Consider the following 20,047-nt stretch of genomic DNA (forward strand, 5'->3'; position numbering starts at 1 on the left):
CATCTCACTGATTATCTAATAAAAATCATACCTAATTCATAGACAGATTTTGACATGACAAAATTTAGTTCAATATTTCTTCCTCATTTACAACTGACTTCAAAAAGGCTTCAAAGCTTCTTTTTTTGTCATTTTACTTGAATTATATTATATCATTTGATCCCATAAAAAGAAGAAGCCTAATGTCTAACAAGATACTACTTGTTTTCTATGAGCGATTACCAGTTTTCAATCTACTGCGAATCAATATAACATTCTCAAAAAATAGAGTAATGCGTACACGTATATCAAACGAAGCACAAACACCCTTCTACTTCACAAATACGTTTGTCTCATTCAAACATACAGAAAACCCCATATTAACCCTTTCCCTCATTCGCGAACTGCGTATCAAGAATTACCAAAATTAATAAAACAGACCTGACGAACAACTCAAAAACCTATAACTATAAGCAACAGAGTTCAAATTAAAAAAATCCCGATGTACCATACCACATTTATCCGGGGCAATTAGCGTCCGTCCCGTCCTGCGTTTAATTGCTACAGATCCATTTACTTATTCATCAGGCCCCGGATCACCCTGTATTTGTGAACGGGATTTATACATGGTGCTTCCGTTGTATCGATTATGATTGTGGTTGATGTCTGATGTTTGGTTTGGTTTACATTTTTTATTTGATTTTGTTTAGTTTTGTTTGTTTGTTAATGTTGTATGGCGGGGAAGGGTTTCGTCTGATGTCTGATAATTGAAACTTTGCCCAATTATGTAACGTAGTTATCTGTAACTTATAATAACCAGCCTTCATTGTTACACTCGCTTGGGGAGAAGAAACGGACATTGTTTGACTCTTTTGCATAATAGGCATTCAATATTTTCTAAACATTTTCACATTAGTAGTTTTGTTTTTTTGATAACACGTCTCACGCACTGAATATTTTAATTAAATTTAGTTTAATCCTTGTGTCGTGAGGGATTCCACATATATTCAAGTTACATGCTCACACATCCTGTGGAGTCCTCAAACAAAGGGCTATCCCTGCAGTCCAAAATTAATTAATTAAAAATTAAGGACTTACACTAAGTTCATAATCGTCACGCAATTGCGGGATTTTAATCTGACTGTAAGTATACTTACCAAGTATTGCCTTATTTATGTAATTGAAACTAGACTGACGAAACTTAAAGAATTTATTTTCGATAGTCAAAAGTCTCACCGACAAAGACAAAAGTTTTAATTATTTAAAAGTCTTTGCGTTTGTATAATGAGTTCGTTAAACTTCTTATTTAATGCGAGTAAGAATTCGTTAGTCAGGTACGGAAAGAATGTTTAAAACAGTTTTGTCAGTTCCATTTTTTGCAGTGATTTTGGGTTTCGGTGTGTAAATCGAATTAAAGGAATGTAAAACTATTTCAAATTTAACAAATTTAAAAATATTTTTCTCTTTAATTCCGGACTAAAAAGTAAAAAAAATAACTAGAAGAACAACTTTAGCTTTCAGCAACGAAAGAAAAACACGAAAAGTATTTTTTTTTTCGGATAAGAGCAGATCACGTGTACTATTTATCGATATGTATACCTTTGATCGAAAAATATACATTTCATGTAATTTCATACATGACGCATCAACCGAACACTACTCAAAATAATTACAACATTCATAATAATTTAAAAACTAGCAAATCCAACAAAAGTCAGAAACCGATTTTAGTCCAAAAAGAGGGTAATTACTTAAGAATATCCATTTTTCATGTGAAGGTCATAGGAAACCGACACCTAAGGCTTTATTACGTAAACTGAAGTAATTGCTGAAAAAGTTTAGGACTTTCAGCGCAGTCGGAGTTTCCTATTTCATGTTTTTCTGCTAACAAAGGTTTGTTATGGATTTTCTTTTTGATTAAAATATTGCATGGCTTCGATGAAAAAATATTTGAATTAGTTTAATTTCATCGAATATTGAATGAGAAAGTCAAATATATTACGGAAATTGTCAGTATTATTTTCTAATGCTACAAGTAAAGAAATACACTTAAAACTTCTCAAAACTTAAAATTCACAGCATCACGCATATTTCCTTAAATTAAATCTTCTAAAAGATTTACACGAAAACTTCCTAATCCCAAGAAAACTCTCGATCGAGATAAAAAACGAATTGAAAACAACTTTGTTATCTGTTTAACCCTCGCAATCAGAGCAATGGGTACAAAAGGCCAGCGGTAATCAGCGACAAGTTTCAGTCCATAGCGCAGAGTACCTCATTAACCTGTTACACGCTGTTGACTCTTACGACTCGGCCTAGACATGTCCGATCATGTTTTTGTTGTTACAGGTAAATTTAAACGGATTTTGCATGCCATTTACTATGTTTTTTAACATTAATAAGTATATAAATAAAACAGAACATGAAACGATAAATAATTTGCCTAAAATCATGTCAGACAATAGCGTTGATGTGAATGATCAGATTGTGGTAAGCAGGCGACGCGTAGCACTCTGGTGTAGCAATCAGTGGCTACGACGTAGCAAAGGCTACGTAAAATTACATAAACAAGTTTTTTCAGAATCTTTGGTTCAATAATAAAAAATTAAAAAAAATAAAAGCAATAAAAATAACTACATTGCCTTTATTCTAGCCTGTAATACCAAGATTGTCATAACGCAAATAAACTCGACTGGAAAAGTCCCAGTGGTAACATGTTTTAGATAAAAATTCTTTGTTCAAAAGTCTCCTTTCCGCCATTTTGAAAAGCTAAGAAACGTTTTCTTGTGTATAATCAACACTAGATGCATAAGCATCGCTGTGGGGCTATGCATCTTGAATGTATGATAGAAACTTCACATTTTACGGGGACTCAACTAGAAAAGGTCAACGCGCCTTGTTTGCGGCGTATACTTTGTAAGTAATAAACATTTTAGAGAACCCAATAGACATTTTATTTTATCTTCAAAAATATTCATTTACATTTTGTTTTAAAACTTAACGGATGTGGTTTTAGTATTCGTCCATAAATCATATAACAACATTACTGTAATTAAATGCGCAATAAACAATTGGCATACCTACAAACCGCTGCACTACACCTCCCAATTTCTCTACCCCTATCTCCCACACTCAAAAGTGTACTACACTCTTTCGTTCATTTTAAAACACTTTTATTAACCTACTTTTCGAAGCTTCCAAACCGGTTTGAAAGCCTTCAGAATCTAGTTTCCAAATACCGCTTACAGCTAAACCGCAATTTTGCTTTCTTTAATTTCCCTTTTTGCCATCGCTCATGCTGTCTGTCTGTTTTGGCGTGACCTCAAGGCTTCGGAGTCATATCCGACAAACGAAATTTTATTAATAGTGTTTTGGAACGGATTCGGCTTTCGATGTGTGAAAAGGTTGTGAGCTGTTTATGTAGAGTGGGTTTTATTATTTGGCATGTTCGTAATTTGTGTAGTGAGAATAAAATTGATAATCGATGAATTTAAGTAGGGCAGAAAACATTATGCCTTTATGTAATTCCATTTAAAAAATATAGAGAACTGAAATATAAACTTACAAGGCTGAAAATAATTGAGATCAGGTCAAATAAAAGGTGACCAGGGTAGAAAAGTATTTAAAGATATAATGCCAGTTTTATAAGAAAGAAAACCATAATTATAATAGTTACACAATTACGCACTGACACCCTGAGCAATATCGTTACGCGTCTGATCATCCTTTGCCAGTCATTCTAATAACATTTCCGTTATCGCGAGACATATATCTCATCAAAACTTAGTGTGCTCGTACAAAAGTTATAAACACTTACCTCAGTCCCCTGGACCTTGAGCTTCATATGGTCTTCTCTGGTGGTCTTCCCGTCTTTTCTCTTCTTCCAGCAGTAGCCGTCTCTCCTGTAACGGACTTTCTTGCGACTGTACAGCAGCATTGAGCCGCTTTTTGGCCTGGAAAGAAGAAATACTCTATTTTATTAAATACTCTATTTTTAAGGTTCAGTATATCAGCACTATAATGTACTTATATTTAAATTGTCATCATCTGATCAATTATTGTTCGATTGTACTGCAGTTGTTTGAATTCAGTTTTTCGTTTGTTTTATGCTTGCAAATACGATTCTTTTTTAATACTGATAGATATGTTTGTTCAAGGAGTCATAACGCGGTGTACAATGCATCGTCTTGTCTCCACAATGGCGACAACTGTCTTAGTTCCACAATAGGGAAACTACTCCCCATAGTACAAGCTTATAGTGTACGCGTATAGTAATATTTTGACGAAAATAAATCCAATTATAAATTTAACCGTCACATTTTCATCGACATCGACTTTTTCCCTAAAATGGTCACCCCATATTGAGGGCTCTTTGACAAACATTCAATGGGCATGTCAAAGTACACCCAGACTTGGAACAAATATTTGTTTGTGCCCTGTTTTTTGTATGATGCGGGGATTAAACCCGTAGTAGGTACGGTGAATAATGGATATATAGCAAAAGTCTAGTTGGCGCCTTTAATACTTAATCAACTAATTAAATTGGAATGGGTAACTGTTGCCCGCGGGTCCGTGCGCTACAAATCGAAGAGATCCCATAGGAACATAAAATTGGGATAAAAACTATCCAATTTATCCTAGAGATAAGCTATCTGTATACCAAATTTCGTCTAAATACATTCAGTGGTTTTTGCGTGAAAGCGGAACAAACATCCATACATACAAACTTTAGCATTTATAATATTAGTAGAATTAGTAGGATCTGCGGCAATAGTCAAGATGTTTAAAATCTAATCAAATCATAGAATAATTATATAATCACTATCCAAGAACATAAATTGCCGTTTAGCGTCACTAACTTCGTAATTGTGATACTTGAGAATTCAGACAATTAATCAAAACTACTAATTGATATATTGTTGTAAATTGTTGGACGCCTCGGGAACGAACAGTTATCTTCACTTTATTGCTCAAGTTAAGATGTTTGAGTTATCAAAGTCATGTTATATCTCGAGGTGGCCATACTGAAATGTGATCGGTTGGTTGTTACTGCTGAACAATTACTTGACAGACTGTAATGAAATTTGGAGGTATATCTTAATACTCAAGTATATTTTCGAAAGAATTACAAAAAAGTATTATTTTTAACCAGTATAAAAAAACAAAAAGAGTTCACATGGAAGAAATTAATGGGACATGCTTGGTGTCTCTACATCATTTGAAGCTTGATTATCTACACCTGTAGTTCATCTATGAACCTCACAGGCCAAATAATCTCAAAATAATTAAAAAAAAGAACAGTGCCCTCCACATAAAAACTCTATAGATCTCTGGTAGAGTTCGAAACCACGATTATGCGTTGTCTCCAGTCAAAGGCACGTAGAGACAACACCGACTCTATTAAAAGCAATAAAGCTGTGTGGCTCACAGATTAAATGCCTTCTAAAAGATATTGTGAAGGAAAGGATTATGTTGCACGATGGATCCTTTATGAATATCAGAAACGTCGTTTATCTTGACTTCAGATGTGAGTAATAGTAATTCTATATAATTTTTCTATTTTGTAATTTAGTAGGAAAATGCCAGGTTTATGAGATATCGTGTTATTTGACGGGTATTGTTGACACTGTAGGTAGGAAACAACACACAAAAAATGTCCGTGGTAAATTGCTTTGCCGGTTTAGATAAAATCAGTAAGAGTATACTACGCTTTCTATATCGAGAAGTAAGCTATATATATGACATAGGCATAACAGCTGCCAATAAGCAAACAGAATATTAAATGACATACAAGGTTATTAACAACATCGTAACAAACGTTACAGAATTAATGATAACTCAAAACAAAGAAAAAAGCTCAACTAAGTAATAATCACCTCCTTTTGCCATCACAAATCACGTAATCAAAAAACACACATCCATAGCTAACCCATCCATAACAGCAAAAACAGATTTCATTGATGCAATTTTATTTATTTTAAGCAATAAAAATCGTCGATCGCTGCTCGACCGTATTTTGTGCGTCAGGGCCATACGTTATAACGCGACAAAAACAAGCTTCCCGTCAAATTCATGAGTACGACGACTAATAAATCGCTATTGAACGAATAAATCTCAACGATCTATGTTAGTTGCGATTTTTTTTCGACGAAAAGTCGCAGCGGTTATCCGTCAAGGGCTATCGAATGTTAAATGTTAGATTTGAATAAAATTTGCAATTTTTATCTTTTTTGTTGTTAGGATTTATGTAGATTTTGGATTAGTAGATAAGTGTTGAGTTACGGTTGTAAAGTAATAAATGTATTTTACTTTTTATTGCTTTAATAAACAAAACTTCGGTTGAGTTAAGTTCCCTTGGGTAATAAGCAAATCCCATCATAACTATAAACAAGAAATCACCGCTCAAAAGTCCCCAGTAATTCCTTGTTTGCGAATGTTCAGGCCAAATTTTAAACAAAATTATGAATAATAAATACTTGTAAAGGCTGGCGCATATAGCATGTTAATTAATGGAGGATAAGACAGTGGAATTTATTTATACGGGACACCGGAATTACGGGGCCGTGGCTTTTTTAAGCGACGTAAACCAGACAAATAGTCGGCTGTAGGAGCAGAATAGGGCTGTCACAAAAAGAAAGAGATATACCCCGGTGTTAAGTTACGGATTTTTAAGGGATTTCCTGGTATTAAGTTTCTGTTTTTTTTTTTGTTTTTCCTGCAAAATATTCAGCTGTTTATTTTACGGGTTCGAAAAACTTTAGTATAAAATATTTATAAAATAAAACCTAGTTTGTTTACAAATGTTCGGTAACAAGCCTCTCACAAAAGCCTTAATTCTTATGTAATATGGTATAAATTGGTTGAAAAAAAAACATTAGGAGCCCATAAAGGATCTTAGATTCCAACACAAAAAGAACCGTTTCTTTCACTAGCAAACATAAAAAACCCTTACCTACACAAAAACACACGTCACTTAAATTTCTACCAAAACTGCCAACCCTATCACCGTTAAGGATTATATGCGTTTTAAATACCCAGAAGTCTGAAAGCGCGAGGCAACCCTGTGTCAGCCGCAAGCAATTTGTCAAGAGCGAGTCGTGAGCCGTGATTTTCCAAATAATTTTTCGCTAACCGTTCACAACGCTTTAAGTTCTTCCACTGATTCTGAATGCGATTTGAAGTTGAGCACCTTTTATGTTTGTTTTCATTTTAGGGTTAACGTTTTAGTAGTTCGTTGGGTTTTGTTTTTGGTTCGGAGTTTAATTAAACTTGCGCAAATATGTGTTACGTAAACAGATTTCTCTTTTAAAAAAAAACGACTTCTAATAAATTGAATCAGAATATCGTGGAGAGTTTCACACATATTTTTATAATAACTATCGTGAGACTGATTCATTATTAAATGATGTAACGGTTTACTCAGGCGTATTTATCGGGGTAGCCCGACTAGTTTCGGATCCAACCAGAGTCCTTAATCATGAGCAGACGCGGCGGGATCGTGAGTTCGACTCGCGAACGCGATAAATACGCGTGAGTAAACCGTTACATCATTTAATAATGAGTTTCACACATGCTCAAAGACACTCAGAACAAGAATTAGTGTATCGCACAAACGCCTGTTCCACGCGAAGATGGAACCTGCGATACGTAATGAATATATGTTACGACGTGCCGACCCATAGGTCTAGATATATGTATATACCACTTGGCTATCCGTGCAGTCATTAACTAACTAGCTAGCACAATTATTTGTTAAGTATGTCACAATGAACAACATCAATTAAATCTGAATGTACAAAATTTTACAACAAATATCTCAAATAGATGCTATCTATCATAATAACATGTCCAAACAATTTTAATTCAATTGATACAAACTACCGCGAACAAAGAACTGGCAATCCAAAAAAGTTGTAATGTTGCACAAAATGTAATCAATAACTCAATACACAGACAATAAAGCGTGCAAAAACGAAAAACAACTACAAAACAAAGCGGAATTCCAACAAAGTTACAATAATGAGGTCATAAAAATTCTCAAAAATCATAACAACGGCAATACCGATTCATTTATCGCATGTTGGAGGCCGATAGCACAAATAAATCACCTACCGAATAACATCCCTATTTCGGTCGGAGCCGATAATTTAAAAACGTCGAAAATTACCGCGGCCTAACTACGAAACGCTGAAGTTGTGAAATAGCTAATAAATAACTCAATTGGTGACTAAGGAGTTATGTGATTCGCGCACGAAATGCACCGGGCAACGATAACGTGCCGAGTTCTATAAACTAGTTGCCGCCCAAGGTTCTGTCTGTCCGGGGGTGGAGACAAAAGATAGACGTAGTCACTAGTAAAGTGAGTGAGATGGAATGATATTATGATCGTGTCAGGAGGTTAAAATAAAATATTAATATAGTAGTCACTTGAATTAGAGTGTTGTGTATTAGGTAAAATGATATGAGACTTTGTCATGGTGGCTGTTTTAACTTTACTTTGTTATTTAATTTTTTATTAATAGTAATAAAAGTATTTTAAAAGCATTAATAAAAGTATTTATTATTAATAGTTAACCTCAATTTTTTTTTTTTATAGTAACTATCGTGAGACTGATTCATTATTAAATGATGTAACGGTTTACTCACGCGTATTTATCGGGGTAGCCCGACTAGTTTCGGACCCAACCGGAGTCCTTAATCATGAGCAGACGCGGCGGGATCGCGAGTCGAACTCGCGATCCGATACACGTGAGTAAACCGTTACATCATTTAATAATAACCTCAATTTAGCACTACCTAAATCAATTTTTTCGTTTTTTTATTGATATTTAAAACTAATTATCTACACGTTAAGTTGATACAAAGAAAAATTTCACAAGAAATCGTTACATAATATAATCAGAGTACACTAATGTACACACACACATGACCGTTACTTTCCTACATGAAAACAATTAAAAATAAATAAATAGCAACATTTTAAAGCTAGGTTAATCAGGCGCAAATGGTTCAAAAAGCCCGTTGCACGCCAGATACAAGCTAACACAGATATTGAACATTAATTGCATTCCGACGTCATGCGATCGCGATGTGAACACACGTACGAATACCTTAGCGATCGTAGTGCGATAGCGTTAATATAGTCGTTGGTTGTAATGTCCGCTTTTTATTGTGTACTAACGAATCAATTTTGGTGTGTGAATGAATGTATTGTCATGTGGGTAGGATTTTTTTTTAGTCTGGTCAAGTTTGGATTTGATACGGGCTTTTTAAGTAGGCTGTCAATCAAGCACTTTTACAAGAACATTACACAAATAGATAGGTACACAGTTTCAACACAACTGTCAAAATTTTTAATCGATAAATAAATCCGCGAGAATGAGTGATTCTGTTTGTGGTTTAAAAATACTAAAACGTTTGAAATCGGCTAGTATTTTTTGGCTATAATAACGCGTTACATATATTCAGTAAGGAAAAAAAACATTTTGAATCCTGAAACTTTCATAATTTCGTTCTCTTACTACAACCATTTGAGCAAATTGTACCCCGGCACCATATAATTGCTATCGACTCAAAAAGAAGCACTTATCAAAACCGAAACTCGACAAAACAACCAAACCTCGCTTGGCAAAAAAAAGCTAAAACGGAAAGTGTCTGATTTGAAAAGTTCATTAGTTCTCGTTTTTTAAAAGACGATCGACAATTATGAAACTCGCGAATCAAGTTAGACCTATTTTCTCATTTTGAATTCTTCTTTTTTAGACTTGCTGTTTTTGCGGTCCGATTTAAGTGGTGTTTTCAAACTGGCCTATAATTTGGATTAACATAAGAATAAGTCGAAAAAAAGATTTAAATGATACCAAAAAAAAAAGAATCCAGGTTACGATTGGTCTTAAATTTGTTTTTATTTCTTTTTCCTATTTTCTACATAACTCAAAGTATGGCGAATCCACCTTGCTCTGAAAGAGTTTTCTTGTTATAATTGACACGTAAATATACATCTTCCAGTAGCTAGCAGAACCTTATTATCGCGCTTAGATACATTCATGCCTTTTATATGATCAGTGTCACGTACTGAAATCATTTTATATTGTAAACTTGCTTGTTATTGGCAGAAGAGCAATGAAGCAATCCACTTAACTTTTCTTCAAGGACCCTTATAATAAATGTGAAATACTTTTTACATCAGTAAAGGACGCCATGTTTTTTATCAATCGTATTACTGAATCATTGCTGAGATTAATTAAAATGTCAATGCCTTTACTGCATTATGAGCTTTTTGTCACTTTTAGTAAGATTTCTATTGCGCTGGGACATTAATGAAGATAATAGTGCTTAAGGTGGTTAAACTGGAGGCTGACCTCAACATAGTTGAGAAAAGGCTAATTTGATGATGAGAAACGAATATTAAGACGATTAAAAACGTCAACAATTTTTTTTGCAAAATGCTTAGGAGAATACAAATGCTGTCAAATTTAATCCAATTGCCATTCATTAATCGTCCATTGTAAAAAGCGGAATTGGGGCCCAGATGTATGCAGTTACCCAAAACATCGTTACCAAGTGTCGTTTATGAATAAAATGAAAATTATATTAAATACCTAGCTCATTAACTACTTAATTACCTTCGATAATTAATTTAATAATGCTACTTTCTCTCACCTTCTCCTGCAGTGCACGACGGGGTCCATAATTGTAACCCATTTCATTATTACGATCTTCAGGAACTTCGTAAATTAACATGTCAAGTGCAAATGAAATATTGAGTTTTGAGATAAATATTTAAGCAATGAGTATAATACTCTTTCCACTGCAAGGCATAGGAATTCTTCAAGTATAAGGAAGGCTTGAGCTTAAATCATGGCGCTGGCTCATTGCGGGTTTTCTATTTCAGAAATATTTGGAACTCATTTTGCTTCACCACGATTTTCTTCACCGTTTGACAGTGTTGTCTTAGAATAATTCAAAAAGTACTAATACTATGAAAAAGTCATATCAGTACTCTGAATATTTTGGGATCGAACCTGCCTTCGTTAATACAAATCCATTCATAGAAACGCGAGGCCACCACGACAATATCAATGGGTATGTTAAGCATCAATCCAAATAGTCCGAAAACAAAAGCATAAAATAAACAAATACTTAACGAACAGAACTTAATCTAGTTAGTTAATAAAGACTTGTGTTCCAACGTCATAATTAAGCACTAACGTAGAGTTACGACTTGGGTTTTATTGCTAAGTAATTGCTTAAGCACCTGCTTAGCTTGAGCGATGACTTTTCGCCTGCAGTCAAGAATGCATGGGGTATGCTTTAATTGGGGGTGAATTATGTAAATTATTTTCAGTGCCTCGTTTTTACAAGATGGAATACGGGTAATTGGTTTAGAGGTTATTTGACATGTTTCTGGGGTTGGGTGGTTGGAATAGTGATTATGAACTATAATGTTTGAGTAAAAATTGACGCAAATTATTGGATATCTGAAAAAACAGGAGGAAGTTTTCAAAGTTATGCGTTCCCAATATTTTATGTGAGAATGACCATAACATAAACACAGTTTTACAAATATTCAAGTCACATCCACTGCGGCCCCTAGACTCAGGACAAGCATCCGTGGATCACACAAGGGCTTGTCCTACGCGGGTCGCACACAGGATGTTTGGCGGTTACCTCAACCATTCGGTAATCTATGCCGTCAAGTATTTTATCCTAGAACATTTTGTCCTTTCCCTCTCTTTCTATCTCTTTCTTGATAGAGCTAATAATACCTACTTTTAACTCTACAAATAACTAGTTACCATTTAATAACACATCCATCAAAAGCGTGTAGAAATAATTACACCTTCGCTACTTGTAATTAAACGTTATAAAATCTAGGTTATTTGATGTCAAATAAAGCATACACGAACAAAATTCCCTTAAAATAATCTAACGTCGACCTTAATATCTGAAATTCTACTTCATATAAATACCGTACGGAGAGCTGACTCATCCTTTAATGTAATTTGTCAAGAAATAAGGCCAGGTATACACTTGTGGCCCTATATGACCTGCTTGTTTAATTATTATGTTTTCAGGGTTCCGTACCTAAAGAGTTAAACCGAAAACGGACTGTCTGTTCATCCATCCATCAGTCACCATGCTCTATCTCAGAACCGTGATAGCTAGTCAGTAGATTTTTTACAGATTATGTATTTCTGCTGTCGGTATAACAACAAAGTTTGTTGACAGCAGATTATATTTAATAAGTATAGAGGCTTAGCAGTGAATGTTACGATTTTTATTTTGAAGTAAGTACGCCCAAATTTATTTGTCGCCTAAACACGTTGTTTGTTTTTAGCCTTTTTATACAGAAACCTCAGTGTCGCGAATCCGAATCGCACTTGACGGGTTTTTTTATGTAAAGAGGTTGTTTGTTGCTGAGACAGTAATATTTTTTGGTTGCTGAAGTATAATTTACATCTAACCATAAAATAAGCAACATTATTTCAAATATTATACAAGAGTATCCAAATACAATTAAAAAAACACTTCATTTATTCGGTACTTTTTAAAATACTAGTTACGTCCTACAAGAACAACCATATTAGTACAAATAACTTCTTAATATTGATTCTAACATAAAACTAGAATCATATATTAAAATATAAATTATTTTACCCATCAACAATTTTAACAACCGCGTTCTTATCTATAGTAATCTATCTATACTAATATATAAAGCTGAAGAGTTTGTTTGTTTGAACGCGCTAATCTCAGGAACAACTCGTTCAAATTGAAACATTATTTTTGTGTTGAATAGACCATTCTTCGAGGAAGGTTTTAGACTATATACCATCACGCTGCGACTAATAGGAGCGAAGATACAAAGGAAAATGTGGAAAAAACAGGGCAGATATAGGTAAATCATAACTTATATCTTCTAACCACGCGGACGAAGTCGCGGGCAACAGTGTCACAATAAAGAATCAGAACTTTATATTTCAAAAAAATCTTTTCAGCCAATTGAAAACCACCAAGAAGAAAAAAAATAATACGAAGCATTATTTTAATTCGTTCCGTAACGATCGGTCAACTACGAAGGTAGAATTAACTTAGCCATTTGTACCTGTATTAAAAAAGTATGATCATTAGTCAAAGAAAGCCCATTAGCTCGAACAGTCACTTCATTCAACGTGTAATTACTCAACTTCTTAGTTCCGATTTCGATTTAATTATGAAAAATGTATTTTTACACTTTTCTGTTAAGTTTTGTAGTGACGTCGTTTCGGAGTATGAGTTATTGCTGTTCTATGTATGATTCGGATTTGATTATGGAGATGGTTTTGTCATTTGTCTTGGTCGTCTCGTGGGGTATATCTTGTTTAATTAAATTTCTTATTAAAAACTGTTTCAGAATTTGTTTCAGTTTTTGCAAGAAACCTTATGGCGTAGGTGATAAAAAAGAGTATTAACGCAATTGCGCTGAAATATGTATGTTATAACGTACGACATAAAAAATATTGCAAAACAACCATTCATTGATGGCACAAATGCTTGCATTACGCGGGTTTTGAGCGTCGGTTCGGCGTGGAAATCTCTACCACCAGAACCGAACTTATAATACGCATCATTGACTGCGACTAACACGCCTATCAATTCTTATTTACCGAAAATAACAAATTTGAACAGTCACGTCCTCCTGTAATTGTTAAACAAAATTTCGCCGACACCACTAAATTCAACTGAACGATATCAATTAGCGACCGGCAATGCATACAGTCGTAATAGATCTTGGTGCTACTGTAATACGTATTGAACGCTGTTGGTATGCAGATAAATTGTCCCGGCTCTGCTGATGGGACAGAATTGATAATATGGAGTAATGGTAGATGCAGGTGTGAGGTGAGATAGATGGGAGGTAAGGAATGAATAGGGAAATGAAGGGTGGGTGTCACAGGATGTGGTCTATATGGTGATCATGAGAAAATCCTGTTTTTTTCTACAAAATTTTGCGTGATTTGTAGTGGTATTATTCAACGTTTAATGAAAGACCGACTTATCACAGTCTTTGTTAACAGTGTTATTTGGTACTGTTTTTTTGAAGTGTTTGCAGTTAGGTAATTATCGTAGGTAGATTGATAGATAGAATACTCTTTATTGTATACGATAAGCGAGAACAAATTACAGGTAGGTAGGTACTGTAAGTAATAATAATAATAATAAATTCTTTATTTGTCAATTGTACATAGTTATAATATGGTTGATTTCCCTGTCTCCTGTACTAGTATACACTGTGTTACAGGAGCCAGTATCCTCCCCCATTACCTTTGTCTTAAACAACAAAACGATGAGGTACAATTTTCAAACGAAAAGATATAATAAAACAAAAACAAGGTAATTTAAAAATTAAATGAAATTTGAAAAGTAAAAAGTAAAACATGCGAAGCCATTAATTCTGCGTGCGTATGTTGATGAGTTCAGCGTGTTTTGGGTGCGTGTGTGTGTGTGTGTGTGTGTGTGTGTGTGTGTGTGTGTGTGTGTGCGTGTGCGTGTGCGTGTGCGAGTGTGTGTGTGTGGAGAGGTGTTAGGTTCATAGGATCATTTATCTACTTTAAGTAAGTTTTCAGTGCCAAGGTACTCCAACGTGCCCAGCCAGGTAAGTAATACATTTTTAAATTTATTATTGTTCAGTTACGATTGTTATTGTAAGTAGTTACGATTGTTACATAGTTTAGGTAGGTATTAATGTAAGATGGAAGAGAACATCGTTTCTGAAATAAATTTTTGATTTAATATCGAGAACGAAATTGGGTGATTCTTCAAAAAAAAATTACGCAAGTTAAGGTCGTCATTATCCTCACCAACTGGTTCACGTCACTGTAATGCTAAAATGTTTTTATTCTTTCGTCATCTATGAATAGCCGTAGTACTTTGCAAGCTTAGATAAAAATAATATCAAATCTAGCAATCTGCAGTATTAAAAGTGTGGTGTGGATAATGATGTTCTTAATTTGTGTTACTTTTTTCCGGTGAATCACCCAATTAGTTATTATTCACAAAAAAAGTAATGAGTTTTTAATACAATCATGGCAAAGATGATTTTTTTATGTAAATGCCATGTTGTGCAGTAAATGTTATGTCAGTATATTATAATGTGCCGAATGTTTTTTTTTGTTTGGAAATAAATCGTTAATAATGTTTTATTTGTCTCGTGACAAGTGTGTTAGTGGTTTATTTACGACTTTGTCTTTATTATGTTTACTTCACTTATATTTATTTGCTTTGTCCGGCTAATGGTTTTGTTTGTCGTCTTTTAATGGAAAACAAGATTTCAATTGTAGATGTAAAATCTGTTATGATGGAATGAGTCATACTTAAAAGTTTGAATAGAAAGTTATATACTAGTGGAAAGATTGGTTCACGAAATAACTGAAAAAGGTAGATGCAAATAATAGAAACATGTGGAGAAAATGAAGATCTCTACTCTGTAGAGGCTTTTAATAATAAAAGCTATATAAGTAAAGTCAATACTTTATTGATATAGCTATTTTTTTTACTAGCCTGGAATGTCCCACTGCTGGGCAAAAGCCTCCCCATTCTTCTTCCACTTGTCTCTGTCATGTTATATAGCTTTAAGGAATACAATTATTGCCCTTGTATTTTTTTTTTAAATAACTTAATTTCACTTCATAATATAATCTAACGCGCTACAAATCGAAAAGGATCCCACGTGAACATAAAATCTTGATAAAAAATATTCCATGCGTTAGTCCTGATTATAAATTATTCGTGTACCAAGATTTGTCTAAACCTGTACAATAGTTTTGGCGTGAAAGAGAAACAAACATCCAGACGTCTATTATCTATCTATCTACTATATATTATCTATATTAGGAGCTCGTGGCTAAGTGAGGTGGCTAAGCTATAACCGCAGAAGTGAAACGATCTCATGTTAAGCTATGCTTGACGCGGTTGGTCCGTAGATGGGTGACCATCTTTGTCATAAGGAGTTCCTCCGTGTTTTGGAAGTCACGTTAAATTGTGGGTCCCGGCTGTTATTTTTACATCTTTGACAGTTACAGGTAGTCAGAAGCTTGAAAAGTCTGACAACTAGTCTAACGAAGGCGTATCGTGTCGCCCAGGTAACTGGGTTGAGGAGGGCAGTCGCTCCTTGTAAAACACTGGTACATAGCTGAAACCGGTTAGACTGGTAGCCGACCCCAACATAATTTGGAAAAGGATAGGCCAATGAATGATATCTATATTATTCACTTTCCAATCAACATCTACAAATAATTCAAAATGAACATTAATACAACCTATAAACCATAGAGTCTCACTAATATATATATAGGTAAACCACATCTAACATCTGAAACTTGCAAAGCTAAATGAACGACCAGTAATACCTAATTCAATTCTCGGCTATTAAAATTCTTAGCGCGTGATCTGAACTGGATGTAATTAAATCGAGGCGGCCGAGCTAATTGATTAGGGATAGTGGAGCCGAATGCCTCGGTGCTGCACTTCTGGTGTTTATTTAATAAAAGTAATTTTAACCCCTGCTGAAACGAAAGTTAGGGGACTGGTAGAGAATGCTCAAGGAAAGGCGAAAGGAGCTTATGTAATGATTGTTTGAATCATAACGTAATGAAATAGCCAGGTAAGTGCCAGGAATAAGGATTTCGTTAAAATAGACTTGAGATAATACATCAGTTGTGCTATTTAATTGTCAAAAACCAACAAATTTAAGACTGAAATAATCGTTGCATTTCCATTTTTATTTTTAATATTTGTTGTCATAGCGGCAACAGAAAATATATCATCAGTGAAAATTTCAACTTTCTAGATAAGTAACGGGTGGACGAACAGCGGAATCGAAGTCTAAGGGTTCCGTTTTTAGGCTTCAGGTACAGGACCATAAAAATAAACCTAACGATCTAGCTGCTCTTAAGCTGGTTGAAGTTTTTGGCAATCCGTAGAACATTTTTTATTTATTTGAATCAATGCATAATTTTTGCCTTCTCAAGAACTCCATAACTCCACTCCTTACCCACTTAAACACCTACCCCCATCACTCGACCGATTCCCTACCTTGGAACTAATTTATAGCCCCACGTTATCAGATTCCAATGAATCCTGGGGATAGATGGCGGGACCTTACCCCCGCCAGATATATCAGCTCCCTTCAGGGGTAAGGACGTGGGACAATTAGAATGGAAACTATGCCCCATGTTAACTAGGATTTTAAATTAGATTTTCATTTGTCTTCAGAATTGGTTCGAGTTTATAAGGATTGGCCTTTTTGGTGATCGGAAAATAACAGTAGATGAAAACTTAGTGTGGGATCTGAATACCAAATATTTGACTTTAGAATCACTATCATGCAATGAGCAAGCTGGTGATCACTGGTTAACAATTCCCTCTGTGGGAAAAAGTTGCCTCTGATCTAATAATAAGAAGATTGAAGAAATACTAATAAATATTTTTATATTGATGACGGTCGTGAGTTTGATTCCCACTGAAGGCAATTTTTTCTGTGATGGGTAATCCATTTTTTCTGTGGCTGGATGTAAATAACCTAAAATATATGTATGTATTTAAAAATATGTAAGTATGTCTATCAGTTGTCTAGTGCTCACGATACAAGCTTTTGCTTAGTTTGACCAGATGGCGTTTTGTAAAAGTTCCTATATAACCATAACCTGATCAACTCAACCTACTCAAAACAGTAAATCAGGCTTTTAAAAAGAGTTAATATGTAGATGAACTAGACATTGGAAAGAAGAACACCAAGCACGATCCACATTAACGACGGTAATCGATATATAGAAAGTCACAAACATACAAACAAGCATAATAGTACAAACTCATCGTTACATCCCAACGATAACTAAAAACTTTCAACAAAGACAGCATTACCAGATATCAATAAAACTTTAATTCCGAACTCTCAAACAGCCAGCTAAACAAACGCTGAGCGAATCAATTCTACGGACTTCGCTCAAACACTATCGCTAATAGAAACCAATCTACCGCTCGCTTAGCAAACGAACCGCTACATAAATCAAGCTAGTCAAATAAGCCGGCGAATCTAGGGCTGTGACGTCGCCAAACACGCGCCAGTCAGCTCCTAGCCTCAATGACCCTACAAATTATAGGCTCGGATAGTGTTGCACCGTGTGTCACGATGTCGTATACGGGATTCCGGGAAAATAACAATCTATTTTTACAGATTCAATATCATCCCAATCTATTTTGCTGCAATAAGTATTTGCTGTAATAGGCCTGCTTCCAGTCTAACCGGATGCGGATGCTCGCCAAGTAGCAACCCAGCCACCACGATCCCCATAGTTGGAACGGTTGTCAGACATTCCAGCTTCTGACTACCCATAATGACTGACACAGATTTGTAAATAACAGCCGGAACCCACAATAACATACCTTCTGAAACACGGATTACCCAATAACTAACTGACCGTATCAAGAGTAGCTTAACCTGTCATCAATTAACTTGTACAGTTTTAGTTTAGCCACGAGCTTATCCTAAGACATAAAGTTTTTGGTCAATACTCTAGCACATAAGCTCTTATCAAGATGATCTCAATTCCCAAATTCCATATGATCTTTCTTGTCTACCGTTGAATACGTGATAGGGAAAATTACATGGCCATTTAATTACTTCATTGTTACTCATTAATTAATTACACCGTCCTCCAATATAAAAAGAGAATACACAACTCAAAAATTAATATCAGTTTTAATCTTAAATGCGTGATTATTAATTCACAAAGCGCGCAAATACTCTTAATAGATATCTTACATTCATTTTCATAAAGTCAACATAAATGTAATTCAATTTTCCAAATACATATTTCGTAAAACATTTAATATTCTCACAACATTTCATAACAAAATATGACTTTAAACTACTTTAAAATTATTACGTAACTGTATTTCATTTGAAATGCAATCCAATAACATAAATTCTATCGAACCGGCGGGCTATATTAAAAATCGGTTTGATCTGGGATCCCGGGACTAATCCCGGGGAAATACCCGCTCAGCTGGTCCGTCGAGAATCGAATGTTTGTCGAATACTGAACAGCATCGTTGTCAACTAAAATATTTTGTTACATCGAGTGTAAAGTTCATTTGTTTTATGTGTCATGGGCTGGGAATGGGAATAAGTTAGGATGGCACGTGTTCTAGCATCCATTGTGAGTTTGTGACGTCAGTAATGACGCTCGGTGAACTGTTTGACGTCAGAGTTTAGATCTCGTTCAGATAATGATAAGATGAGTCTTATTAATGTGTTGGAAACAATAGTTTTGTTTATTATTAGGTAATAAAATATTTAAATAAAAACGTTTTTATTATATTTTTACTTCGATAAACAAGATAATTACTGAGATAAGTATAACGCCCAATCATGTGTTATAAATATGCATTTTCATTTACATATATGTTGTGAATGGCACTGTTTGAGGGTAGTTTTATTTTCAAATTGTACCATTTAAAGCAGGCTCTAATTGATCATTAGTGTTCCAATTGATTTGTGGGGAACCACAACTGAAGTACTACGGAATTTGTTAGTTTTAGGGTTCGGTATGCAAGGGTAAAAACGCAACCCTCATGCTAAGTTAATTCACTAAATGTCCGTCTGTCACCAGGTATCTCATAAACTTTGATATTAGGCAGTTGAAATTTTCACTGATGATGTATTTCTGTTGACAATGTAACTGTAAAAATAAAATTGAGGTCGCGATCTGATTCTTACTAAACCCGTTTTTTTTTTCATTGATATAGACTTTACACGTTTTAAATCACTTTGCTGTATCAAGTGTGCTTATTGCAATAATTTTGACTCCTAATTCCGAAAGTTTAATAGTAATATATAGTCCGATCTAGCTTTAAAAAATATAGACTTTCTAATTTACTGCTTTCCTACGTTTAAAAAGATCAAAAGTCACAAAACCACTCCTTAAATCACAAATAGTCAAAAATCTAAAATTATCTCGCAAAAATTCACAACAAGCATCAAAAACCCAACGAAATCAGTTCCACTAATTGACTCCAAGTCACA

The 20,047-nt window shown here is 34.6% G+C and overlaps 1 protein-coding gene across 2 annotated transcripts in view; it reads right to left on the minus strand.

The window, feature by feature from the left end:
• Positions 1-20,047, minus strand: part of LOC113498830 (calmodulin-binding transcription activator 2) — a 200,407-nt gene that overhangs the window by 34,239 nt on the left and 146,121 nt on the right. For both annotated transcript variants that reach the window (XM_026878972.1, XM_026878971.1), the window contains one exon: positions 3,797-3,932. In XM_026878972.1, coding sequence (XP_026734773.1) covers positions 3,797-3,916 — 120 coding nt within the window. In that variant the 5' untranslated portion in view covers positions 3,917-3,932. The remainder of the gene's footprint in view (positions 1-3,796; positions 3,933-20,047) is intronic.

Source organism: Trichoplusia ni, chromosome 11 (assembly GCF_003590095.1).
Source record: "Trichoplusia ni isolate ovarian cell line Hi5 chromosome 11, tn1, whole genome shotgun sequence".
Lineage (NCBI taxonomy): Eukaryota > Metazoa > Arthropoda > Insecta > Lepidoptera > Noctuidae > Trichoplusia > Trichoplusia ni.